The following is a 27,796-nucleotide window of genomic DNA, read 5'->3' on the forward strand; positions in this document are numbered from 1 at the left end:
AACCTTTTCAAGGTTTCATTGAGTATATTGTCTGAGTCCCAAAATGCATTACTTTTGACCGGGGCCCATAGTTACCGAGTTATCCCCCGATGGACATCAAAACGAATACTCGAACTACATGAACTTGTTGATACATTTATTTCTCCATGTTAGCACATAGAATATATGTATATACATATTGCTAGCTAAAGCGTAAAACAAAATGCCGGGAGTATAAAAAAATGTTAAGCCACTATTAATAGTGTGCATATGGACAGGGAAAAAGTTGACCAGGTCAAAGAATCTTATAGATGTAGTCATGGGTGAGACAGTAAACTTTACTTTTCCTCACCAAAAAAGTTAGTGTTTAATCAATTAAATGGTGAGAAAATTTGCTAGACTGCAATTTCAGAGGAAAAGGAAATATCATTGTCATATTGCATCATTTTCAGGAAGTGCAACTGTCTTTTAACATGAAAAAAGGACTGTAATACACACATCTTACTCATGCAAGTTACCAGAAATACTTTACACAAATTGGAATGACATCAAAATATTTCCACATAGGGAAAATATCACAAATGATCATCATACAGGGATGGACAAATATAAAATACATACTGTAGTAGAAGTAAGCCGATAAAATTCACAAATTAGATTTAACCCGCTATGTAACACTTTCCAAAGTGCAGACAAAGAAGTGTTTGTAAGAATGAAGACCAAACGTGTATGTTTTTAAGAGCAGTGGTTGAGGTCTGGACAGTCCGTCACTGCAGTAATAGATAGACAGTTGGCCATATGTGAGGGGACAACTGCAGGGTTCTGCTGGTTTTCAACTTAACATGTTTATAAATAGCTTAATTTCCCAATTACATTAGTCCTCTCTCTTAGCCTTACACTTAGAGGGCAGCGCGCCAGTGGGGAACTAGAGTTGCAAACCTCAGCCATGTAAATAACTTCCATTAGACTGTACCATCAGTGTGTATGTAGTTTATAATCTCATGAGAATTACATGGTGTAAGAGAACAAGTTTATTTACATGTAGTGCAACCATGACAAACAGAATATGATTTTGTTAAGAACGCCATGAGAGATTGAGAGAAAGAGATTGTGGCATTCGTGCTGGGCATGCGTGATTCTGTTCATGGTCTCCTGAGGGAGTGCATCAGGGTTAAACTGAGAACATAATTAAAACATGTCCCAAATCAAGCAGTTTGGTAATTACTTCTAAACATTACACTGCTTCTCTGATTGAAAAATGACAAAACATAGAATATGGTTAAGGAAAAATAAAAATAAATTGAAAAAAAGAAAAATAAATCATATTGTTCTAACTAATACAAATAATTGTGTTAGTTCTGAAAAGTGATGCACTTGTCAGAGCTAACGGAAAAGAGAGTTGCCATCATTGAAAACCGAGTGTCCAAAACTAGGCAATAAAATGAATGAATGCAGGTGATGACATTTCCTCTGTTCAGTCGGCTCTTCATAACTAAGGAAACAGTCACATGGACTTCCAATATTGTCTGACTTCCCAAGTAGCCTCTTGGTTAGTACTTCTGTTCTAAATAAAATTGGCAATTACATTACCCTTTAATAAATGATCCAAGACAAGTCAAGAAAAGGATAATAACATTGCACACCATTCAGACTCCAGTAAGAGGAAAATAAAAATGACTAAAAGATAAGCCTGATCATTCATATTTGCATATATTTTATATTGGTCCATCCGTATTCATTGTCTATGGGAAACCAAAATACTCTGCAAGCTTTTTTTCTAGTAATAAAAATGTGAAACTATCAAACATGCACATCTCTTTAATCAGAATATGAGGATGGTGTTGAAAAAACAGAAACTAACCACCAACTACAGCATATGCAGTGAAAAGTCTCATAACTAGTCACTGAGTATTCTAAAAGCGTACTTACAGTGAACATCACAATAACCATGACGCTGATGCCAACCAAAAAAATCTAACGAGGGGGGAAAAAACAGCACTCAACATAGTTTCTCTGTTAAGATAAGGTTCAACAAATGTTGTTTTTGGCAATATTACAAGCATTTGGGTTATGAAAAGAAATTAAATGTGCAAACTGTCAAATTAGGAAGGAACCTCTCTAAGATCCAGCTCAGTAAAGATTGCTTTATATTCCCCCAAGAAATGTTTTACTTTTTCTTTGATTCATAAAAATTACAATGTATTCAAAAAGTCAACCCAAAATGTGCATAATAACAAACGGAAGATTTTTGTCAGCTTCTTTATAGCCGACTTCATAACCCTGTTCCCAATGATGTTTTAAGTGACTTGAAGATGATAGATGCATGTAAAAACAATAAAAAGGTGCTGTTCACCATACTATGTTCGTGATAAAATCACGCTAAATGTTCATGGGTCATCTACATTTACCGTTTTGCAGTTTCTTGTCCTCATGTTTTTTTTATAGCATTTTTTAAATATTTTCTGTATGAAAGCAGAGCTTATTCAACATTGCAATAGTACTTACGGTTTAAAACTGTAATATTAATTGTTAAACATTTACAGTAAGAAAAGTGATTAAAAAATTCAGGTAATAAAATGTATTCAGTTAATGCTCATTGGTTATTACAAACTTAAATAACACATTCTCCAACATAGGTCAAATTAGCACAATAAAAAAAAATCATACCATGCTATGCATTCGAGTCATGGTCTTGATTCGGAAAAAAACTAAGCAAATCAATACACTGGGTATATTAAATAATAATGTAATGAAATAAAATGAAGAGACCATATTTTCAGACGTTGCGCAAAGATTTGGTCCACAAAGTGTTCAGGAAGGCAGGTAGGGGTGTGGTTGGGTGAGTGACAGTGGGGCGAGCCAATGGGAAGGCGAGCTAGGATAGGGGGCGCGGTTGTTCATCTCTTCCTACGGCAGGTGCGTTTGTGGTCAGCGTGCCAGTGCTCCTGTTGACACTTGATGGAGCAGTAGGAGGTGTTCCAGCAGCAGTGGTACATGGCTTCCTCCTCACAGTTATAACACTGGACAATCCACACACACACACACACACACACACACACACACACACACACACACAGTCAGACTCAGAACTGACATAGTACCTCCTTAGGTTTTGATTTTTTTTAAATTACCATGAGAGTTTGTGAATGCAAATATTACAATAACTAACTTGCTGTTGTTCAGTCATTGTCATATTCAATTGATACATTATATTTTACTATGTTTAGTACTGCTCTAATTATGTACTTGTGGTTATGGAGTTAAGAATCCGAAAAGGTCAAGGATGTGCTTAGTTTGGTAGTGGGGTGTGGGGCAAATCTTAGCTAGATAGTGGTGTCCTTTGCCCTGCCCTGAATGTAGCTAACACAATGTAAAAACTTTGCATGTCCAAATATATTATGGATTTAGCCCATTAGGTCTCAATGAGTGAGACACTGGTTTTAACAGACTGAGCTGTGTGTGGTAGAGAACGAGGGAAAGAGAAAGGTCTCACTCACCCACTGCTTCTTCTTGGTGGTGGAGAGTAGCTGTTTGTGCTGGGCCACCATCTTCTTCACCTCCTCCACCAGTTCCTCCTTACACTTCTCCTTCACCATCTTACACTTTCTTTCCATCTCAGCCTGGGCCCCCGACACCGCCTTGCTGACCGCCTGCCTCTTCTCTTCCTCCATCTCAGAACGCAACTGGAGACACACCACAGAGAATGACCCTCAGCTCAGGAGCATATTCTGAACTTACTGTAGGGGGGTTGGATCAGAGGTTATTACTGTCATTTTAGTGCAGGTTAAAACCTTGATACATGTCGTATACTCATGTTTTAGCTGGTTTCGTTTCTTGAAGAATAATTCAATAAAAGCTTTTCTAGGTGTCAGTCTCCAGGTTCCCTCGCCACTCCTGGTACAACCCCAGCTTCACTCAGACCCCACGTCTCAATCCCCCAGTCCCTCACCTTCTCCAGGGCCTCTCAAACCCCCCGTCGGTCTCAATCCCCCAGTCCCTCACCTTCTCCAGGGCCTCTCAAACCCCCCGTCGGTCTCAATCCCCCAGTCCCTCACCTTCTCCAGGGCCTCTCAAACCCCCCGTCGGTCTCAATCCCCCAGTCCCTCACCTTCTCCAGGGCCTCTCAAACCCCCCGTCGGTCTCAATCCCCCAGTCCCTCACCTTCTCCAGGGCCTCTCAAACCCCCCGTCGGTCTCAATCCCCCAGTCCCTCACCTTCTCCAGGGCCTCTCAAACCCCCCGTCGGTCTCAATCCCCCAGTCCCTCACCTTCTCCAGGGCCTCTCAAACCCCCCGTCGGTCTCAATCCCCCAGTCCCTCACCTTCTCCAGGGCCTCTCAAACCCCCCGTCGGTCTCAATCCCCCAGTCCCTCACCTTCTCCAGGGCCTCTCAAACCCCCCGTCGGTCTCAATCCCCCAGTCCCTCACCTTCTCCAGGGCCTCTCAAAACCCCCGTCGGTCTCAATCCCCCAGTCCCTCACCTTCTCCAGGGCCTCTCGAACCACACGCTCAGTCTCCCTCTTGTTGTCGGCCTTCATCATGTCCTTGACGTCGTTGAAGATCTTGGTGTACTTCTCGTGGCACATGTTCTGGCAGGCTCCGTCAGAGGTGGTCTGGGTGCTGCGGTGCAGGCAGCGTGGCGAGGCAGCTGAGGCCTTCTTGGTCTGCGTGGAGACAGACAGCTTCTCTGGCTGGTGAGGAGTCGTCACGGGGATCTCCTGGCTGCTGCTCACAGCCTCTATCTCAGGCTCCGGGTCCTGGGGGAGAGAGGGGACGGAGATGGGGTGAGAGATAGAGAAATGGACACACACACATTAAAACAAACACAATAAAACCCACACTATAGCAATACAATGGCTGAGGTGACCATACAACAGCAGTGTGTAAGGATACTTACATTGACTTCCTCTTTGGGATCCGGAGCTTGACCGCGACGGCTCTTCTTTGCTTTAGGCTCCTGACTGTCTGTCTGTCGGTCTCGGTCTGCCTGTCTGTCTGCTTTCTGCTGTGGAGAAATTACAGAACTGCAGTATCTAACAGATTTCTAACACCTCTGTTAGATACACTGTTTCTGTCACTACGGCAACGATCAGAGCTAGAGCCATTAAAATACAGGCCCTGTAATATCAATCAGCCACTAGGTGGCGCTGCTAAACATACATACCAGAGTAGCCGTTAGTGAGCTGTGGGCCTATATGCAAACCGCAATGTGTGTGTGAGTGTGAGAGAGAGAGGGGCAAATGCAGCGCAGCATACGTACATGTTTGACCTGCTCGTTGGTGTTGCTGGTGGAGGAGATGGAGGACTCGGCCTCCTCCGGCCTCTCTGTCAGCCTCTCCTCTCCGTCTCCTGTCCTCTCCTCCAGCCTCTCCACCATCTTGGTCTTCCAGAAGCGGCCCTCCCTCTGGAAACGCTGGGATAGCTCCAGCTCATCACAGGCCTTCTTCCAGCCCGCGCTGCGCTTCACCTGCAGCTGTTGCACCGAAACCTTGATGTCCTGGATGTTGTCTGCCGGGATCCACGCTCTGGAGACGAGGAGACAAGGGTCAGAGCAGCCAGGGCCTCCCTCATAGCTCCATGGGGATATTACAACTAGAGATTCTGGATAAGAAGCGCAAGATGATCGACTGTGTTTCTGTATACAGCTCAGTGCCCAGTGTGATGAATGACCTCTGGTGTTGGTGGCCAAAGAAGCGGACGTCCACCTGATTGTCCTCTCTCTGCAGGATCTTGGCTGGCCAGTAGCCAAAGCCCTTCATCTTAGCCCACACCACCTCGTGATTAGGAGTCTGCAACAACAAGCACAAGCAAAGATAATACATACAATTCAATCAACTTTCTTTATCCCCTCAGGGCAATTCTATTGGGGCTATAGTGGTGCTTCAACAATCAAATCCACAGGGGCATTGAAGCCAATACAGTTTCATACTCACACAGGGGTAGCAGAACCAGTTGTCAGGTCGAGCGTTGGACAGGTAGAAACAGTTCTTACATAGCATTAACTCGTTTAACTGGGGAGAGAGAGAGAGATTAAATTAAGAGAATAGAGAGCAATAACAGCTTCCGTGCCACTCAGACACAACCACCTAGAATACTGCAATACAAATGTCATTGTGTGCTGAAAATGATATCTAGTGCGGATTTTTTTTTTTTACTGTTTACCTCATGGCATGTGTCACTGTAGAGCAACCGTGCTATTTCAGCCTGGTCACTATGCACTGCAGCAAAAACAGGTTTTGTTAACAAGTACATTTAAAAAGACTTTGTTCTATTGAAAATGCCATCACAAGAACAGCATTTCAACTACATGAAGAGAGCCTTGGTTGTCCAATAACAGACCTGGTCCTACTAAAATTACATTTCTGCAACAACTATACAGTCTTATGTTACAGCTGCAATTAATAATAGGAGAGAAATCTGATAGCAATATGCTCTTCATGGATATGTCCCAAATGGCACCTTATTCCCTACTTTTGACCAGAGCCCTATGGTCCACTATAAAGAGAACAGGGTGCAATTTGGGATGCAGCCATGATAACAGAGTGGTTGTGAATGCCCCCCCACCTCCAAACAAAATGGCGGTATTGTGCACGATCAGCTGGGCATCTGCCTTGAACTCGTCGAAGCTCTTGTATTTCCCCTCGGTGAGGTTCTGCAAAAGAGAGAGAGCGAGAGAGAGAGCACAAAGAGGCCTATTCACACTGGGCAGGGCAGAGGCGGCTGTGGTGTGGTTGCAGTACCATAAGAGATCAGAGGAGGGCAGTGCACCACACATCCAGGGCAGACCCAAGTGCTGTTTTCCAGAGGCCTAGATCGTATTCACTAGACACCAAAAGGAGTGAAACATGGAGGAACTAAACATCTCCAATAAGAAACACTATTTTTTGTTTTGTTGCAAAACGTTTTGATACATTGTGCACTAATCAATACATCCCTGGCCAGTGGCAGGGAGTGCTCTGCTGTTTTCCAGCCTATTTGGCAGGCAGGGCTTGGCCGGCGGAATGCACCAGTGATCACAGTGCAGAGGAGACCTCACTGACCCCCTCGCTGTGAGGAGAGGCAATCTGATAGCCTGTAGCCTCGGCTACACAATCACAGCTTTATACTGGGGCTACATCTGACATGCCCTTACACAGACCCTTACTAAACAACATGGGGGGCCCGAGTCCCAAATAGCACCCTATTCCCTATATACAGTGCATTCGGAAAGTATTCAGACCTCTTAAATTTTTCCAAATTTTGTTACGTGACAGCCTTTTTCTAAAATGGATTCAATTACTACATGTTTTCCTCATCAATCTACACACAATGACAAAGTGAAAACAGGTATTTAGAAATTTACACAAATGTACCGGTACCTTATTTACACAATTATTCAGACCCTTTGCTATGAGACTTGAAATTGAGCTCGGTTGCATCCTGTTTCCATTGATCACCCTTGAGATGTTTGTACAGCTTGATTGGAGTCCACTTGTGGTAAATTCAATTGATTGGACATGATTTGGAAAGGCACACACCTGTCTATACAAGGTCCCACAGTTGACAGTGCATGTTAGAGCAAAAACCAAGCAATGAGGTCGAAGGAATTGTCCGTAGAGCTCCGAAGCACAGATCTGTGGAAGGGTACCAAAAAATGTCTGCAGCATTAAGGTCCCCAAGAACACAGTGTCCTCCATCATTCTTAAATGGAAGAAGTTTGGAATCCCCATGACTCTTCCTAGAGCTGGCCACCCGGCCAAATGGAGCAATCGGAGAAAGGCCTTGGTCAGGGACGTGACCAAGAACCCGATGGAGCTCCAGAGTTCCTCTGTTCCCCTCCCAGGACAACCATCTCTGCAGCACTCCACCAATCAGGCCTTTATGGTAGAGTGGCCAGATGGAAGCCAATCCTCAGTAAAAGGCACATGACAGCCCACTTGGAGTTTGCCAAAAGGCACCTAAAGGACTCTCAGACCACGAGAAACAAGATTCTCTGATCTGATGAAACCAAGATTGAACTCTTTGTCCTGAATGCCAAGCGTCACATCTGGAGGAAATCAGGCACCACTCATTACCTGGCCAATACCATCCCTACGGTGAAGCATGGTGGTGGCAGCATCATGCTGTGGGGATGTTTTTCAGCTGCAGGGACTGGGAGACTAGTCAGGATTGAGGGAAAGATGAACGGACCAAAGTACAGAGAGATCCTTAATGAAAACCTGCTCCAGAGCGCTCAGGACCAACAGGACAACGACCCTAAGCACACAGCCAAGACAACACAGGAGTGGCCTCGGGACAATTCTTTGAATGTCCTTGAGTGGCCCAACCAGAACCCAATCGAACAACTCTGGAGACCTGAAAAAAGCTGTACAGCGACGCTCCCCATCCAACCTGACAGAGCTTGAGAAGCTCTGCAGAGAAGAATGGGAGAAACTCCCCAAATACAGGTGTGCCAAGCTTTTAACATTATACCCAAGAAGACTCGAGGCTGTAATCGCCAACAACGGTACATCAACAAAATACTGAGTAAAGGGTCTGAATAGTTATGTAAGTGTGATATTTCCATTCTATGTGCAAACATTTCTAAAAAAACATTTTTTGCTATGTCATTATGGGTTATTGTGTGTAGATTGATGAGGGGGAAAACTATTTAATCCATTTTAGAATTAGGCTGTAATGTAACAAAATGTGGAAAAAGCCATGGGGTATGAATACTTTCCGAATGCACTGTAGTGCACTACTTTTGACCTGGTCAAAAATAGTGCACTATGAAGGAATAGGGTGCCATTTGAGACAACTATGGGATCCTTACTACATTATGAACAACATGAGGAAGATCGGATGGCAGAAGACGTCAGTGGACATTGTTTTTTTCGGACAGTAACCTACATTCGACATTGGATAAACTAAAGGATTCAACAGTATACAATATATCATGAAAGGTTCAAAGGGCAGGGAATTCAAATCAAAGTTTATTGGTCGCATATACAGTTAGGTAGATGTTATAGCGGGTGCAGTGAAATGCTTATGTTACTAGCTCCTAACAATGCAGTAAAAATGTCAAATCAAGCACACAAATAATTAAACATTTTTAAAATGTCACTCAAGAAACATCGTAACGAATCTAATTAACAACCCAAATAGCAGTGTAAAACTAATCAAAATGCAATTTATACACCGATTCAATTACACTAGATATACTAGGAATGATATGTACAGCAGTAAATATATGAGAGTGAGCTGTCAAGAATCCAGCATAAACATACAAATGCAGTGTGCATAAACAGTGTAACTAAAATCCAATGTACAGTAGTAGAAATGTTAGAATGAACCATGTGGAGAATACAGGATTTAAATAGTGTGAAACGGGAAGTGTCCAGTGGTATAATTCCTCTATAACATGGGACAGCAGCGTCGGCTGTGTGTGTGCGCGAGTGCGTGTTTGTGAGTGAGGTATGCATGTTATTGATAGCTTGTGTGTGTGCTTTGTGTGAGTGAGTTTCTGCGTCACTTGGTAGGCGGCTAGTGATGGCTGTTCAACAGTCTGATGGCCTGGTGATAGAAGCTGTTTTTTAGTCTCGGTCTTGGCTCGGTCTTCCATAACTAAATAATAGTGTGAAATCCGCAATGCCTCCCAAATGACTCTGGTCAAAAGAAGTGCACTACACAGGGAATATGGTACCATTTGGGACAGATCCACAGTGTGAAACCCTGTGTTCAGCAGTGTATTAAGGCCACTTAGTTACCTCCTGAATGTTGGTGACGTCCAGCGCGGTGTGGATGAGCCTTCTGTACATCGGGTGTCTAGTGTCTTTGCCTTTCTTGTTCAAGTCCACGGCCTGCAAGCCCCCCCCCCCAAAAAAAGATTTAATATCACTTTTATGGACGAAAAGGAGGAGGAAGAGGCGGGGGGCTGGAGTCAACCCAGGCCATTGTGGTTGAAGATTATACTGGCCTTGAGTGATATAAAGTGATATAAAACATGGCAGTGCTCTGATTCAATATGGTGTGTAAGTCCCAAATGGCACTCTATACCCTACATAGTGCACTACTTTTGACCAGAGACCTATGGGAAGGCTGGTCAAAAGTAGTGCATAATACAGGGAATATGGTGCCATTTGGGATGGAACCAGTGCCACAGCCTGGCCCTACATACCTACGCTGAACACAAAACTAGCTGTTCCATGGAACACTCACCCTCTCTTTCATGCGCTGAATGATAAAACGCAGGTATTTGCACATCTCCTGCTTGTTCAGGTTCTTCTTTTTACTACCCTGCAGAATGAGAGAGAGAGCAAAAGACAGAGAGAGCAAGAGAGAGCTCAGCATGATGCTGTAACCCATCCAGCGCTCTATTCAAACCAGCAGTGGTTATAACTGATGAGAGCTGACTGTGTACAGTATATTGCATATCATAAATTATCCCAACAATAAAAGGATTAAATAGACCACCTGCAGCACAGTGGAGAGAGAGAAGAGAGAGCGAGAGCAGACAAGACAGGAGACAGAGCGGACAAGATAGGAGACAGAGCAGACAAGACAGGAGACAGAGCAGACAAGACAAGACAGGAGACAAGACACAGGGATGGTACTGGTCCCATGAAAATAATAATATTTATCTAATAAGTGAAAAACAGCATGATCAATTATGGGCCTAGATAATACATTTGAGTAATTTGATAAAAGGTACTATATGTCTGGCTTACACCCAGACATGGTCTGCTGGTGCTGTCTAGCCTAACATGGAGTACCTACCCTGCACACCACACACTGCCAGTTGGATCCGCTGTCCCGGGGCTTGTACTCGTCAGACAGGCATTTGAGGTGATAGACACGGAAGCAGTTGTCACACACCAGCACGTCTCCGGGCAGGTGGCACTCGAAGCAATACCAGTCGTGGCTCTCTGCCTCCCATTCCTGAAACATACGGAGCACAGTGATCGGTGCCCCCCTCCGCACCGACCTGACGGCTGGGCTGCTGGAGACTAGTCTACACCCCCAGCCAGGGGGCCACTCCTGGACCCACTTCACCAGCTGTTCCACAACACACATCACATCATAGTTCTTTGATCTATGCATATTTATCTTATATCCAGGTCGCCCTTGGAAAAGAGGTCTTCTGACCTCAATTGGACTTCCTGTATAAATAAATGTTAAATAAAAACTTTTCAAAATCACAATCAAGTTTTTACTGGTAGCCTATACAAACATTATCTGACAACAACAGTTATTGAATGTTTAGTTAGTGAATTCTGACTGACCTCCTCCTGTGGCTCGCTCTCCGTCTGCAATTAAACACCCCCATCATTGATTAATTAACTAGCAAATAAACAGTGTGTGTACAGTGGATTGTGTAGCATAACCCCCGTGCAATCCAATTATTTAAAGGGCAATCTCTTAAATAAACCTCTTTGGAAGGAAGGATGAGAGTATACAGGCCTAAGGCTAATGTGTGACCATTGCGGAAACGATTGCTTACTGGAATGTAATTATTAGCACACATATCTGTGATATTTCACATCAACTAAAGTTCCCCCTCTGTGTTCTGAGGCTAGGTGAAGAGTGCATCCCAAATGGCACCCTATTCCCTATATAGTGCCCAACTTTTGACAAGAGCCCTGGTGGGCTGTGGTCTAAAGTAGTGCACTATAAAGGGAATAGGGTGCCATTTAGGAAGTAACCAAAGTTCATATTAAACCCTGATGTGGTCGTGCATGCATGAAAAGTTGATGGAAGCTAGGGAAGGGTGGGGGAAATTCCTGCCAACCTGAACCTGCTGCTCAAAGCATTACTCATGATTTACTATAGTCTTGTTACAGGTTTCACTAAGACGCATAGAGCTAGAAAACATCTGCCTGCCTGGGATTCAAACCAACAACCTCCTCATAGTCTGGAGTGGTAAAGGAAGTGAATAAGGACTTTTTATTGCAAAATGTCAACAACTAGCCTACACCTTCCCACAAAACCCATTCTTTCAGATGAAGGAATAAAAACATCCTAGTTGAGGTGGTTAACTCAGGACAACCTAACCTACTACACTCCATCAGTGCAGAATCCTAGTGTCCTTCCCTCCAACTCTATCCAGCCTCTGTTGCACATGCTCTGTTTAAACCCAGTGAGCTGGAGAGCACTCCATCACAGGGGAGCAGAGAGGAGCCCAAACTAACACACAGCGCCATAAATAGTCATAAAGGACAAAAGGAGAGTGCATAAACGGCAGCAGTGCCATTGCCAGCCTAGAGGGCTATGAGGGCCTGATGTGAAGCAAGCTCTGCCAGAGGCAATTCGTTTTTATTTAGGCCTCACCCCACCAAGGCCTCCACAAGGTCCCTCCATATATTTTCCTGTCCAGGGCTATTTTGGATGTCTCTTTCCAGTTGAGACCTAGTCTGTTGGTGGTGTTCAGCCCTGCTAGATGCGCCTGGCCCAGTCCCACTGCACAGTCAAGTCAAGTGTAGAAGGGCACTTCACTGTCCATGCTGTGTCCCTGTCCTATTGTATTCTGAATGAAAAGGTTGTGACTTCAAAAAGGTGAGGCCTATGGGGAAGCACTGTCTGATGATGCTTCCTACAGTGTAACATTGCCTACCTCACTTGGAGTGTTAAATATCCCCACCATACTGGCCTGATGTTACAGTGTGGTGGTTATTGCAGAGATGAAATCAAGTGAAGGACATCCAACATCCTCATGTAAGAAAACATAAGGCTGTTGCACATGTATAATAACACAAGGGACAGTTATATCATTTTTTATACACATATATCATACGTTATTGACATTATTAACCAAAGCAATTATATCTATTTTGTAGAATTGTTATAATTGACTCCCTAAAACAACAGAGGGGGAACTTTTAGGAGGGAGAATGAGTTTTGTCTAAAATGGTCAACAAAAGCAGAGGGGTTGTGAGGGGAGGTGCTAGCTAGAACCCGTAGGGCCGACCCAGTTTGGCTCATGCTGTCTCCCAACCCCAATAACACTGTCAAGAGTCTCAAGCTGGGACACGCCAGGCAGAAAGAAAGCAGGCTGAGCAGAGATGTGCCTGGAAGCACAGGTCCATCTATTACATAAGCCAGCCCAGGGATCCATCTTAAATAGCACCCTACTCCTTACATAGTGCACTACTTTTTTACCAGAACCTTATGGGCCCGGGTCAAAATTTGTGAACTATATAGGGAATAGGGTGACATTATGCAGGCACCAGCACTCTGCACTGCAGCAGGCTAGCTGAGCCAACCTCCCTATAGACACACCACATACCCATTCCTCTCAGGAAAGCTGTAGAGATTATTACAAATACAGGCCACACTGCCCTCCCTGCATTCACAATACATAACCATGAAGCTACTAGCTAAGGCCAGACATGAAGACACTGTATGTGTCCCAAATGGCACCCTATTCCATATATAAAAGTACACTACTTTTGATCAGAGTGGTATGGGCCCTTGTCGTGCTTTAACTAGGGAAAATGGTGCTATTTGGCTTTCCCCACTGAGCTTCACCTCAAACACATCCATCAACAAGCCATTCTGCCACTCTTTTCTGATTAACTGACCAAACAAGAGATAAGATGCACCGTTCAGGATATGGAATATCGTAAACAAGAAGAGTCTAAATAATAATAATAATGGGCGTGCCTGGATTAAATCCACTCTGACTTTGGTCCATTATCTATTTACTTTGGAACGTATTAATCAAGGGTTGATCCTCTAACATGCTGACCAAACCGGACATGTTGCGTGAGCGAGTGTTGCAAGATAAATTTACACAAATATGTTATTCAATCATTTCCTCCAAACTGCTTGGGCGCGTCTGCGTAACCAGGCGCTAAAATAGAATTTGGTTCTATTTTAGGCGCTTGACGTGCTGCAAGTTCCACCACTCTCATCTACTCATTGGTTTTTCCACCACTCTCATCTACTCATTACTGTATGAACGAGGTCCACACTCCAGTCCAGTTGGTGGCGGTAATGTACCTTAAATTTGGTTGCCAACCTCCATCTAAAATCTGAACAAGAAAATTTACCAAAAACAAACTAGGTTTCTCCTTTTCATCTGTGGATTAATTATCAGAGTAGAAAACACACAATTTTGTAACACTCAAAATGGGTCAAAATTCTACAAAGATCCAGCAACAACAAAAAAGGACCATATGAATTTCAGTTAAAATAACAACCCAAAGTCTCCCAAGACAAATTAACTGGCAACAGCAAGCTACCTAAATGGTCATGAATGTTTCATTTGTGTTTTGATCTGTCCCCAAATGAATATAGTTGGTTTTGGTATTTTAACCTGCGCATCATGAACACATCTGGTGTGGATAGACAAAACCAGCATGCGTACACAGACACACGCGCGGTGCCGGTTTGGTCAGCATGTAAGTTTATGATCAATGGTGAGGAATATCAACAAATACTGCTGCTGTTGCGGAGGAAAGAAATTTATTGCGTCTAAAATGGCACCCTATCCCCCTATGGGACCGGGTCAAAAGTAGTGCACTATATAGGGAATAGGGTGCCATTTGGGATGCAAGCCCTGGTCACTTCCAAGGACACAAACATGACAGTTGGATTGAATCCAGGCACTTGAGACAACAGAACTTCATAATGTACTGTAATTACGTCACCATTCTTCAGATACACAATACATCAGCGATGCTGACCTATGAAATCAGTCAGCTAACATTTCTAAGGACAGTCAGGCATAAATAGGCTATATCCCAAAGGCCCCCTATTCTCTATAGTGCACTACTTTTGACCAGGGACCCCCATAGGCCCTGGTCAAAAGTAGTGCACTACATAGGGAATATGAGTCCATTTGGGATGTAGCTATAGTATAGACAACACACCACCATACCCCCTGTTCATCAAACCAAAGTCATGCTGGAGTCACAGAGATCATAACACACAGAGGAATGAAGGTACACACCCCTCCCTGAGGAGTTACTACTGCTACCACCATCAGCAAAACTACATCTACTACATACATCATATATGCTTGCTACAAACCTGCGGCTATGTTGGCATTGCTGGTCATTTCACACAAAAGACAGGACATTGAAATGTGCTACTATGATTCTGAAACTTTTTCTTCAGAGACTCTCTCTTTGGAGAATTATTTTGAAGTATGTGTCAAACAAAGCCATGAAGACAACAGCTTTCACTGTGTGGAACCCTGGCAATGTTTATTAGTTTTTTTCGCTATTTTTAAAGCAACGTTACATGTGTAGATAAGTAGCGAGCAAATATTTAAAGGAAGTGACTGATCCATTCCGCAAGAAATTGGGCCACCGAGACACAGCGCTACACTGGGCTTTCTGGAAGCTTTTCAGCATCTCTTGTGTTAAAACTATTGGCTGTGACGTAAATGTTTAACCATTACAACTGAAAATACTTTAGAAATCATATTTTTAAACAGATAATTAAATTAGTCTTTTATTCTCTGATTTTATGTTAAAGAGTATGCAGCTCTAAAAAGATTCCATCAAATCCCAGATTGCGCTGCAGAAGTGGCAGAAGTGATTTGAAGCGGAATGATGTTAGTAAAATAAATTTGAGATAAAAAATTTAGAAAACAACGATGCATCCTTACCTTGCTTCCTTCGGCCTTCGGCTCCTGTGTGATTGCAAGTGATCCAGAAAGCAGTGTTTAAAGTCCTGCTGCTCTAGTCAATTGAGTTCTCTTTGAGTAGTGCAAATTTGACTGTACTGTGTGGGGCCAGTGTGTTTGGTGCATAGCAGAGCTACAGTACTAAAGGAATGTGTGCATGGTCATCATACCTATGACTTTAACGAGTCAGCCTCACATACAAATTGGTAAGGGAGCAGCATGACTTGAATCACCAGGTCGTTATAATCAATGCTGAATTCAGCGTTATAGTTCACAGCACCTCTGAATGACTGAAGTATTATTAAGTTGTCTAGCATAGCAGATATACAAACAACACCTTACAAATAAAATACGTAAAAACATTGAATAAAGGGGATAATTCCTTGAACTAAGTACATTTTCTTCTGAACCATAGAGGTGTTGCTGAGGGAGATAGGAGAAATAGGTGTTGATGATGAAGAAACCAGCAAGGACTGCTGGGGTTTGGGTTATCACTACAGGGTAAAACCCCTCTCTTACCTGCTCGTCTCCAGGCAGCCAGTAGCCCTCCTGCTCAATGCCGGCCTTGGTGCCCTTACAGCCCACAGTGAGAGTCTCCACCACCAGGCCATCCTTCACTGCCAGACTCAGCTGCCTGGCTGTCTCCTTGGGGTGCATGCCAAACACACGGCTCAGGTACCTGCATAGGCACAACACACCAACATCACTGCCTCTGCCTGCCTGCATTCTCTAACAACTCAACCAAGGAGAAACCCATTCACCTCAGAAGGAGCAGCCAAATATGCAATTCACAAGGAAATGGGTGAGAATAGAACAAAACAGAAGCAGACAAGAGTGCCAAAGATATCCAATTTTGAATCTTGAAGTAGGGCCTAGCCCCCAGAAAAATATTGCTACCTGCATTGGGACCACCACATCATCACAGTGCAACCCATTACATGGACTAGTTGGGACAAAACCACAAATGACTGTGCCGCCAACCGTTTTATGTTCTGCAGACAGACAAAGCCTTTCCACATCTAATGTAAAGAGATAACACAACCTCCCCTCCTGTACCAACTGCCTTCATTTTCATATTAAACTGTATTTTCCTGGACTCTCTCTGTCACCACCTCATCCATTCAAATACAAAATGTATTTTAAGACATTAAGACAGTTCAGCAGTGCCTGCCATTGAATTTCATCGCTTTATCTCCATGACAACAGCCACTCTGTGTCATTCATTCTGCTCGTGGACAACTCCCAAGGCTCTCTGTTTGCCAGAGGATCCCAATTAGCCATATTCCTATTCCATTAACTGAAAATAAGGACTGATCAGGCATAGGTTTCAGCATGAATGAATTTAGATTAGACTGTAAGAATATTACATGACAATCACATATCATAAAACAATATAATAGGACCTAAATCAGTCTAAATAAATAAAATATTAATATAGGTGCTACAATGGAAGCTGCAATATAGGTTGGTTGAAATAATTTATGGTCTGAATGGCATTAAGCAAAAGGAATTTAATGTCAAGTATTGAACGATGAAACCATTTCACCTATTGATCAAGCATGACCCTGAAAGCAGAGTGGCTGAGACCCACCACCATTCATCCATCAATCCAAACTCAATACGTATTGAAAGTGAATATGCATAGAAGGTGCATCACAAATGTAAACAACTGGACACACCTCATCATTTTGTCTACAAAACGGCAAGGTGTCTCCACTAATATTTCAGACTATTTTTGGGGGCGTTTGTGACGTCTCCACTTTCTAAGCATCTTGGAACAGAACTAGAATGACTGGAATACTTACTTTGAGATCCTGTCCATGTTGGCAATTTGTTTCTGGTTGCGGATGACCTCAATGGCAGCCCACACGTACTGGACCACCTTTGGATCCGCCTGCCTCTTCTTCACCACACGCGACATGATCTCTTTATTCATGACACCTGCAAGGAATGGGAGAGAAGTAATGTTTCAAACCATTAGGCTACTTCTAAAAACACTGCGGAACATACTTGGAATGCATTAATTTCAGATCAGGAAATGAACAGCGAAAGTTGTTTTTCTTCCCCCTCTCAGCTCAAGTGAAGAAATCCTCATCAAGGCGCACCACCTATAGAGAGCATGGGTAAACTACACCTCCAGCCTAGCCTGGTGGAACCATCCTGATCGCTGCGTTCACCATTCTATTTCACTGACGAAAACAGAACGGTGAACGCAGCGATCAGGATGGTTCCATCACGCTACCTTTAGCCATCTTCCAAGCTTAAACAGCCAGGATAAGAATTTATTCAGGATAAGAAACAACAAGAATATGCAGGTTCCAAAGCCTTCCAGGACCAGGATTGGTCAACCCAATCAAGACAACAAAAATTATGTCTATTCCCATGTCAGAAAGGCCTGACCCCAGAAACGCGCTTTGACTGGCCTAATAGATGTCCGTTGTCCATGACACAACATAGCTCCAATGATCATGCGAGTGACACAGGGGGCTTCCCATGGTCAGCAGGTAGCCTAGCGGTTAAGACCGTTGGCCCAGTAACCAAGAATTTGCTGGTTAGACACCCCAAGCCAACTAGGTGAAAAATCTGCTGCTGTGCCCTTGAGCAAGGCACATAACCCTAATTGCTCCTGTAAGTAGCTATGGATAAGAGTTTCTGCTAAATGTAATCCTAAAATACACTATTATGTATGGCCAAGTCTAGTTCTATTGGGCTTTGTTTATCATTCCCTTAAACACTGCAATGTAACAAGAATCAGCGCTTAGGGAGCTGTAGTAGAAATGGCCAACATCTAGATTCTAGGCCAGGGGTAGGCAACCCTAGTCCTGGAGTGCCGCAATTAGCTCAGTTGGTCAGGTGTGGTGCCTAGCGGCACTCCAGGAACAGGGTTGCCTACCCATATTCTAGGCTATTCAGTGGAAGAAAAACATACCCCCCCCCCAAAAAAAAAATTTATTGCAAAAGATACAGAGAATTTTACACTTTATTCTTCTTAAAGACGCCCTCCAGCGGTTTGTTTTTTACACTGAAAGTTACTTTGAAATGTAAAATGTCAATTTAAAAAAACTTCTGTTCCAAGCTAACCATATGCTAATGTTAGTCCACAGACTTCACAAACAGAATGCAAATCCATAAAAAAAATTATTCAACTAACATTTAAAGACCAAAGCACAAAATTATGTGCACGGTTTACTAACTGTTCACACCAGTTTACTGAACATTTTGGCACCTCATTGGGCCAGACAGGAGGAAATAGCCTAAATAGATATCATGTAGCCTACTTCATATTTCGCTTCAATTGGTCATAGTCAAATTAAAAAGCATGTGATATTGAAATGTGAGCCAAATTTCACAAATTAAGGCCCCGCACATCCACTGCTTACAATAATCATGTCATCTTGTACGTGAAGCATACATAGAGTTTACGTTTATATATATATCTTTTTAAAGTGATTTAAGCGAGTGAATCACTTCTCTAAAAATGTAGACCTTCTTGTTAAAAAAACTATAGCAATCTTAGTTCAACACTTAACAACCTAATCAAGAGATTTTAGCCTATTGGAGGCTCAAAGAGGCATAGTTCAGCTATAATCCAAGAGGAAGTTGAAGAGGAAGCGAGACATCCCACTTGCACATTTTTTATGGTTCATATAGAATCAATAAACTAAGCAGACCAGACCAACCTGCTATCGCATTGGTGCCTATGGGAGAGACACCCCGTTAAGACCGGAACTGACCATTTTTTCCAATGGTGTAAACGGCCTTAGGAAGACGTCTTCATTTATCCACCACCTAATGGTTGAGTATCTCTTTACAGGAAGCTTGAAAACATTATGTTTCCTATAATCACACCAACGTTTAAATATATATATTTCTTTTAAATTAAGAGGGGCATCTGTTAAACATTTAATTAAATGCGTACGCCTTAGCAAGACAGTTCAATATCAGGCCTATACCACTCCCGCAGTAGGCTTATCTTGGGGCAAAAATTTCACAAAAAGAAAATCACATTTCCTTGCAAACCTGAGGATTGACGACAGACTCTAAATCACTGTAATATCATGTCTCTTCCAATGTCTGACTTGCAGCCTGCTGAGAGAAGGTGAATAAGAACTGAGAGGAGTAGAGGTGACAGTGAGCGATGTGATATCCCATGCAATGCAAACCAGAGTAGGTGTTAATAAGAGTCACCTGTGCCTTGGTGCCAGGGCACTACTTTGTGCTCCAACTCTACATCCGCTGCCACCTTACAAAGGTAGCGTCCCAAATAATACCATATTCCCCATATAGTGCACTACTTTAACCCAAAGCCCTGGTTAAAAGTAGATCACTAAATATGGAATAGGGTGCCATTTGGGATGCAACCAGAGGTAACAGCAACTGCTCACAGCTGCTACCTGAACACACCTCCGTCTAGGGACTGACACTACATAATGTCATGACTACAGAGGTTCTACACCCCCCAATCAATTAGGCTGCTAGGTGTCCAGGAGCACAACACTCCCATCATCAAATCCAGAGCTTATAAATCATACAAGGTAGGTCTAGTAGTGGCAATAAGATCAACTTTATTATTTAGAGCCTTTGTTTATCAAATGGAGCTATGAATCATGCATTCCACTGAATCAGTGCTCAACAGAGGCAGACATAAATTATATCTACTGTGTATATAGTATGGGCAAATTAGCCAAACAATCAATCCACTAATACGCGTGTCAAACTCAACATGAATAATAGTATGCGAGAGACATCCTAAAGGAGAGGTCCTGTGAATGAAAATGCTGATGAGCTAGCTAAAACTTTGTTAATAAATACTATTTTGAAGATGTAAAAAAAAAAAAAAAAAAAAAAAAGGATTATCTTATTGGATACATGAATGCATTAATGAGCTTTGTCGTGGCTGTGGTTTCATTTTATCTGACCAACTATTCGCACATTGATAGTGTAGTTGGGGCCAGCGGGTAAATGTGCCTTCTCTTCCCCAGACCAATCCCTGGCCTGATATCCGGATTAGGTATTCAACACAGTCCGTGGATATTTCAACAAAGGCGTCCAAGGCCACACGACCAAACTAGCTAACTGGTAGTTCCCAATCCGCTAGCTGGCTAATGTTGTCAGCTTGATAGTTAGCTAGTACTAGGGAGCTAACTAGCTAGTTAACGTTTGGTTAGAGTAATCTCCAAAGCGTGTGTCAAAGAAAGCTTGTCAAAACGTTAGTTAAAATACCTAAATAATCATGGTTTGTTATAAACTGCTGAAGCTATCAACCTAAAGATGGTTCGACAACATAATTGTTAGCAAGCTAGCTAACGTTAGTTAGTAGGATCTGGAAAGCAAAGCAGTTTTGTGGGAGCTACCTAGCTATTTAACGTAAGCTTTCAAACATGCATTTATTAGCCACGTAGACAAATAAAATATAGTTGTTAGACAGTAACAAAGCAACTACAGAAAATGAATGTTAGTTAGAATCGTTGTTTTCAGAACGCGCCATGTTCATAACAGGTACAGCTACAGTAGATAGCTAGCGGTTAGCTAACCGTAATATGTTAATTTAAGTAATACATTTTATATTAAATAAATGTCCAACTTACCGTCACTACAGTATTAATAATATACGTCACTGTATAAATCCGCGAAGGATTCAATGTAAGATACTTTACATTAGTATTTCCGGGATAGTTTAGACTGTCTGAATTATGGTCAGGTTTACGTCCAGCTGGCCTGGCCACACAGCACAGGATTGGGGAGAGGTAAACACAGCGCCAACATTAAAATAGCAGGACAGATTTTTACACAGGAGAACTCTAGTGGTGGAATTACGATTTGACACGTCCTCTTTTGTTTTTGTTATTTTTGTGAGGCAATTTTTGAGAGTACACTTTTTTTTAGTATTAGAACGGGCATCTGGCCAAATGTTGAAAGAAATATATAATATCCACCTGTACAGGTATTGTACAGGTACCAATTAACATTTTATGTCACATTATCAATACTTCTCAATAGATTACATAGCAATGGCAAGTGCTTTATACACTGCTCAAAAAAATAAAGGGAACACTTAAACAACACAATGTAACTCCAAGTCAATCACACTTCTGTGAAATCAAACTGTCCACTTAGGAAGCAACACTGATTGACAATAAATGTCACATGCTGTTGTGTAAATGGAATAGACAAAAGGTGGAAATTATAGGCAATTAGCAAGACACCCCCCAAAACAGGAGTGATTCTGCAGGTGGTGACCACAGACCACTTCTCAGTTCCTATGCTTCCTGGCTGATGTTTTGGTCACTTTTGAATGCTGGCGGTGCTCTCACTCTAGTGGTAGCATGAGACGGAGTCTACAACCCACACAAGTGGCTCAGGTAGTGCAGTTCACCCAGGATAGCACATCAATGCGAACTGTGGCAAAAAGGTTTACTGTGTCTGTCAGCGTAGTGTCCAGAGCATGCAGGCGCTACCAGGAGACAGGCCAGTACATCAGGAGACGTGGAGGAGGCCGTAGGAGGGAAACAACCCAGCAGCAGGACCGCTACCTCCGCCTTAGTGCAAGGAGGTGCACTGCCAGAGCCCTGCAAAATGACCTCCAGCAGGCCACAAATGTGCAAATATCAGCATATGGTCTCACAAGGGGTCTGAGGATCTCATCTCGGTACCTAATGGCAGTCAGGCTACCTCTGGCGAGCACATGGAGGGCTGTGCGGCCCCACAAAGAAATGCCACCCCACACCATGACTGACCCATCGCCAAACCGGTCATGCTGGAGGATGTTGCAGGCAGCAGAACGTTCTCCACGGCGTCTCCAGACTCTGTCACATGTGCTCATGTGCTCAGTGTGAACCTGCTTTCGTCTGAAGAGCACAGGGCGCCAGTGGCGAATTTGCCAATCTTGGTGTTCTCTGGCAAATGCCAAACGTCCTGCACGGTGTTGGGCTGTAAGCACAACCCCCAACTGTGGACGTCGGGCCCTCACCACCCTCATTGAGTCTGTTTCTGACCGTTTGAGCAGACACATGCACATTTGTGGCCTGCTGGAGGTCATTTTGCAGGGCTCTGGCAGTGCACCTCCTGCTCCTCCTTGCACAAAGGCGGAGGTAGCGGTCCTGCTGCTGGGTTGTTGCCCTCCTACGGCCTCCTCCACGTCTCCTGTTGTACTGGCCTGTCTCCTGGTAGCGCCTCCATGCTCTGAACACTACGCTGACAGACACAGCAAACCTTTTTGCCACAGCTCGCATTGATGTGCCATCCTGGATGAACTGCACTACCTGAGCCACTTGTGTGGGTTGTAGACTCCGTCTCATGCTACCACTAGAGTGAAAGCACCGCCAGCATTCAAAAGTGACCAAAACATCAGCCAGGAAGCATAGGAACTGAGAAGTGGTCTGTGGTCACCACCTGCAGAATCACTCCTGTTTTGGGGGGTGTCTTGCTAATTGCCTATAATTTCCACCTTTTGTCTATTCCATTTGCACAACAGCATGTGAAATTTATTGTCAATCAGTGTTGCTTCCTAAGTGGACAGTTTGATTTCACAGAAGTGTGATTGACTTGGAGTTACATTGTGTTATTTAAGTGTTCCCTTTATTTTTTTGAGCAGTGTACATTGCAACGTATCAGGAAATAATTACATACAAATGGTATTAAAGATATTATGCAAAAACTATGGAAGCTTATTCTCGCCACCCCCCAAAATATGAGATAACGAAGATTTGTATAACTAAACCAAGATACACCACAGCCAGCCGTTTCCGATGGGAACAAATGAGTCATAGGCATGGAGGTGGGCAGAGCCAAGCACGAGATAGCGAGATCATATTGGCTCGTTCTAGCAAACATCTGTATATTTCCGTTAGGGAACGCCTCCTCTGTGAAGTGCGCGTGTGCAATAACAAAATTCTCTTTTGCACTCCTAAACAACGCGATTTAAAAAAAACTTTTGCAAAGGATAAAATCTATAAAACCTCGTTCCATCTGTTCATAACTAGTTCTAGTTTTGGGAACAGAAAACTGTATTGAGATCAAATGTATCATCGATGAGAACATTTGGAGAATGTTGGCCAATATCCATCTCGTTCCATCTTCTCCCAATGCCAGCAAGAGGAGGGCTTCCTCTCACTACCATATTTGGTTGTGAGTGGAAACGCCAAACAGATGCTTCATATTTATACATCTGGGGAAATGTATGTCTCATAGTACTGTATCTCCACAGATAGAACAATCTCAATATTTTGTTAGTGTATCTAAGAATTTTGAGATTGTAAGTCGACATTTCAAGATACATACAGTACCAGTCAAAAGTTTGAACAAACCTACTCATTCCAGGGTTTTTCTTTATTTTGACTATTTTCTACATTGTAGAATAATAGTGAAGACATCAAAACTATGGAATAACACAGAATCATGTAGTAACCAAAAAAGGGTTAAAAAAATCTAAATACATTTTATATTTGAGATTCTTCAAAGTAGACACCCTTTGCCATATGTGTACTGGTACTGTAAGTCAAACATCTTGGATACTAAGTCGATATTTCAAGATAGTAGATCATATATAGGAAATGATTTCCATCTATTCATGTTGCATAGATCAGGACAGTAAATGTTAACAAACACTGTATAGCCTTAAAACTACATGTCTATCAATTTGAGAGTGGTTACATTTCTCCAACCCCATCCCTCAGCTTTTTAACAAAACAGTGGCAGGGAGGACGCTTTATTATTGTTTCAACTGCTGATTTCAACTGAGATGTGATATGAGAAATAATAAGAGCCAACAGAGTAAGTTCACAACAGCCACAATGTCCTTTTAAATACCAGAAGAGACATAATAGAACTGTATGTCCTCACATTTTGTTTATGACCCTAAAGGAGATCCTTTCTTCAACTGCATGAGTTTAAAAGTGCCAAACTCTGGGTGAAATGTAAATTGGAAAGGAAGACTGATGTAATATGAGAGTAATTTGCAACCCTCTGTATTGTGTTTAATGTCAAAGCAACCTTATTGCTTTATTAAATAAAAACAACCAAACTTTTTATTATAATAATTTTAACGTACAAACATGGTAAATAACATTGTTTCTATGCCAAGTATCTCAAACTGGCACTATATCATGTTTTGTTCAGCACGAACAATTATACAATTGTGCCAAATCTCACTCTTCTATACCTAATCGAACAATTGTCGAGCTGATCTACTGGACTACAGCACAAATTTGGTTTATATTAAAACTTCAGTTGGCTAAGCTACCTAGACATCTTCAATACAAAATGATTGACTGAATTAATTGATCAACACAAGCAGGATGACATACTGTCTGAGTAACTTTTAAATTGCAGATGCAAAGGCCTACACAATGCAACCATGCATAAAGCAAGCTCAGCCATATTAGTTATATTGTTCAGTCCAGTTGTTGCGTCTGTGATTGGGAGTCCCATAGGGCGGCGCACAATTAATTTCCACTCAATATTTTACAAAAACACATTTACTTGAAGAACAGCTCAGATGCAAAGATAGACATACATGTGGAAGATCTGTCCTAGCATCACTCTGTTATCATGGAATTGCCCTTCTATTTCAAAACGAAACTAACGGGGGTTCTCATGCAATAATCAATCACCACTGGGCGGCGATATAGTAACACTGAATGACATACATTACACTGCACATGGGGCACGTTCAGCAGGACACAACGTTTTGGAATGTTCAGATAGAAATAAAAGGAAAGGCAAAGGGGGATACCTAGTTAGTTGTACAACTGAATGCATTCAACTGAAATGTGTCTTCCACATTTAACCCCCCCCCCCCCCCCCCCCCCCCCCCCATTTCCAGCTCTGACTTTGCTACTTTATTGAGGAAGAATGCACTTACTATGCCTGTGATATGTGGTTGTCCCAGCTAGCTATTTTAAGATTAATGCACTAACTGTAAGTTGTTCTGGATAAGAGTGTCTGCTAAGTTGTAAAAATGTAAATGTCTGTTACCAAACGTTTTGCAACGGGATCCGACTGAATAAACTCCTGGGGTGTAATTATTAGTCAAAAACATTTTGCAACAGGAACCGTTTACTCCAGACAACTTGTAATAGATTGAATACTTAAATCTGCCATCAATGAGTTTGACATCAATGTGAAACTGGGTGATTGGGCCCAGTCATCATAAATGGGAGGCTGCTGAGGGGAGGATGGCTCATTATAATGGCAAACCATGTGTTTGATGTATTTGATACCATTCCACCCATTCCGCTCCAGCTAGTGTCATAAGCCCGTCCTCCCCAATTAAGGTGCTACCAACCTCTTCTGGTGAATATATATTCACTCTAATGCTTACAGTATGTCAGATTCAAGTGCCCAGTCTCAGATTCATGTGCCTGGCCTGGCAGTGAGGTGAACATCTTCTTTCTCTCCCTGCAGTTGGTGAAGACATTATCCAGCCAGTCTTTAGCCTGACTCACACTGTAGGGCCAAGCTGAGCTGCACTGGGCTGGCCCGATTATGCATAACTGTGCTGGAAAGGACATTGTGAAAATAAAATATGTGCAGGCAGAATCGTTGTGCTATTGTATGAGCTATTTGACGTAAAACCATTGGTGGTGAGTAGATTATCTACTCACTTTGTTTTCTTTGATCCCATGGCAACCCCATCCCTGACATTCTTTCTGGTCATACCCATAGAATTAGAATTAATAGAACAGAGTTCCCTTATTTTAATTATAGGTTCCTGCCTCCATGGTCAGGCCCATTATTGGTGGAAGTGTCTTCCTCTGGCAACACAGCTTGTAAAAGCATGTTCTGTTCTATCCCCATGTTTGTGCTCTTTGAACAGCCCCCCCCCCCCCCCCCCCCCCCATATCACTGATTAGGAATGCTATGGCCACTTCTGTTATTTTGCTTGCGTTCATAACACAAAACACAAACTTGAATTTATCTTTCAAGATAATAAGTATTAGTGTTACTATGTATATTCCAGTAAAGACCGTTGCTGTTAATCTCCTAACTCATTTGGGAAGCATGTATGTCTTTTTTATTTCCATCGAGGATGGGATGAACAGAATGTTTATGTTTACGCTTAAGAACGTTTCAAATACTAGTTTGTAAAAAAAAAATAGAAAGCATTTTAAACAGACTGACATCCTAAAGCCTGCATTAACTCATCATGAATCATGCTCTCATCAGCTTGATACTGTATACATGAAAACAAACAACATAAAACTGTATACTTAGAGGTATGGTGAACTGCAGTATATTCTAATTCACACAGCCACATATTTTATTTTATTTTTATTTATTTCACCTTTATTTAACCAGGTAGGCAAATTGAGAACACGTTCTCATTCACATGGCAGGTGGGTGAGGGCAGAAAGTGAAGCAATTTGAACAGACTAAATAGATAGGAAAATTCAACTCATACAGAGTCTTTAGTACACAGTTTTCATATTAACACTGACATATTCATCAATAGCATTTGATTCAAAAGCTATTTTGGGGGGGAGGGGGGTTACCACTCAGTTCAAGTAATCTCTTTGACATTCATATGTCTGTGTTTCAGTTGTGTCCCCTTATACTATTCAGAGATGTCTGACTGAGGCGCACACAAATATACACACACGCACACGCTAACACACAGCTTAAATGGTAACCCAGTCTGTTTAGTATTTATGGGTCTTTCAGAAGCCCTCTATCCTTACAAGGAAACAAGTATTACTTGACATAGTGCTACACTTTGTGCTCAGCTCGTTTGTGAGAAAGACATGTTAAACGAAACTTGTCACAACACTTTTCTTACAGGACAATAGAAAATGAAAAAGGCTCTGTGTTTCAGTAAACACTGAACCCTGTAGTAAGTCATACTGGAGTGTTAAATTATTCTGTTGGCTGACAAGTCAAGTCATTTGTATTCTGCAGTGCAGAGTTTCAAAGTTTATAATTTGATAATGAACAATGAATTTCATATAAGCCGTTTGGTCAGTTCACATTGCGAAGTCATCATAGTTTTACGGAATAGTGTAATACTATTCAGACTGTCATGGCACTCCATTTGGAGTGACAGTATAACGGCCCTGCTACACTACAGTCATCAGCCATTGAGGGAATGCTTCCTTTGAAATCAATGAAAGCTTCTATCTATACTATCTATAAGAATCGTCAATTCTCGATTCTCGATGGGACGTTCATTCTATCTTGGGAATTGAAATAATGAGGTTGGTTTTGGTTGGTTTCTGGTGTAGCAGGTAGAACGT

The 27,796-nt window shown here is 42.5% G+C and overlaps 2 protein-coding genes across 6 annotated transcripts in view; one reads left to right on the plus strand and one right to left on the minus strand.

Moving 5' to 3' along the window:
* Nucleotides 1-122: 122 nt before the first annotated feature.
* Nucleotides 123-21,338, minus strand: LOC129823983 (zinc finger MYND domain-containing protein 11-like). Of its 5 annotated transcripts, none has more exons than XM_055883195.1 (17): nt 21,155-21,338; nt 17,372-17,507; nt 16,086-16,245; nt 15,549-15,572; nt 11,218-11,241; nt 10,712-10,873; nt 10,154-10,231; nt 9,703-9,795; nt 6,542-6,629; nt 6,140-6,195; nt 5,911-5,988; nt 5,648-5,766; nt 5,238-5,502; nt 4,875-4,979; nt 4,459-4,734; nt 3,477-3,662; nt 123-2,999 (listed from the first exon to the last, which is right to left on the minus strand). In XM_055883195.1, exons 2-17 carry the CDS (start codon nt 17,500-17,502, stop codon nt 2,877-2,879), a joined length of 1,968 nt encoding a protein of 655 aa, XP_055739170.1. In that variant the 5' UTR covers nt 17,503-17,507; nt 21,155-21,338; the 3' UTR covers nt 123-2,876. The 5 variants fall into 5 exon arrangements, with proteins under 5 accessions (XP_055739170.1, XP_055739169.1, XP_055739172.1 ...); XM_055883194.1 differs by having other exon boundaries at nt 4,875-4,982; XM_055883197.1 differs by lacking the exon at nt 15,549-15,572 and having other exon boundaries at nt 4,875-4,982.
* LOC129823984 (vasoactive intestinal polypeptide receptor 2-like) overlaps nt 20,013-27,796 on the plus strand; it is a 53,167-nt gene continuing 45,383 nt past the window's right edge. The window contains exon 1 of the mRNA XM_055883202.1: nt 20,013-20,101. The gene's annotated coding sequence lies outside the window, so the exon portion shown is untranslated. The remainder of the gene's footprint in view (nt 20,102-27,796) is intronic.

Source organism: Salvelinus fontinalis, chromosome 26 (genome assembly GCF_029448725.1).
Source record: "Salvelinus fontinalis isolate EN_2023a chromosome 26, ASM2944872v1, whole genome shotgun sequence".
Lineage (NCBI taxonomy): Eukaryota > Metazoa > Chordata > Actinopteri > Salmoniformes > Salmonidae > Salvelinus > Salvelinus fontinalis.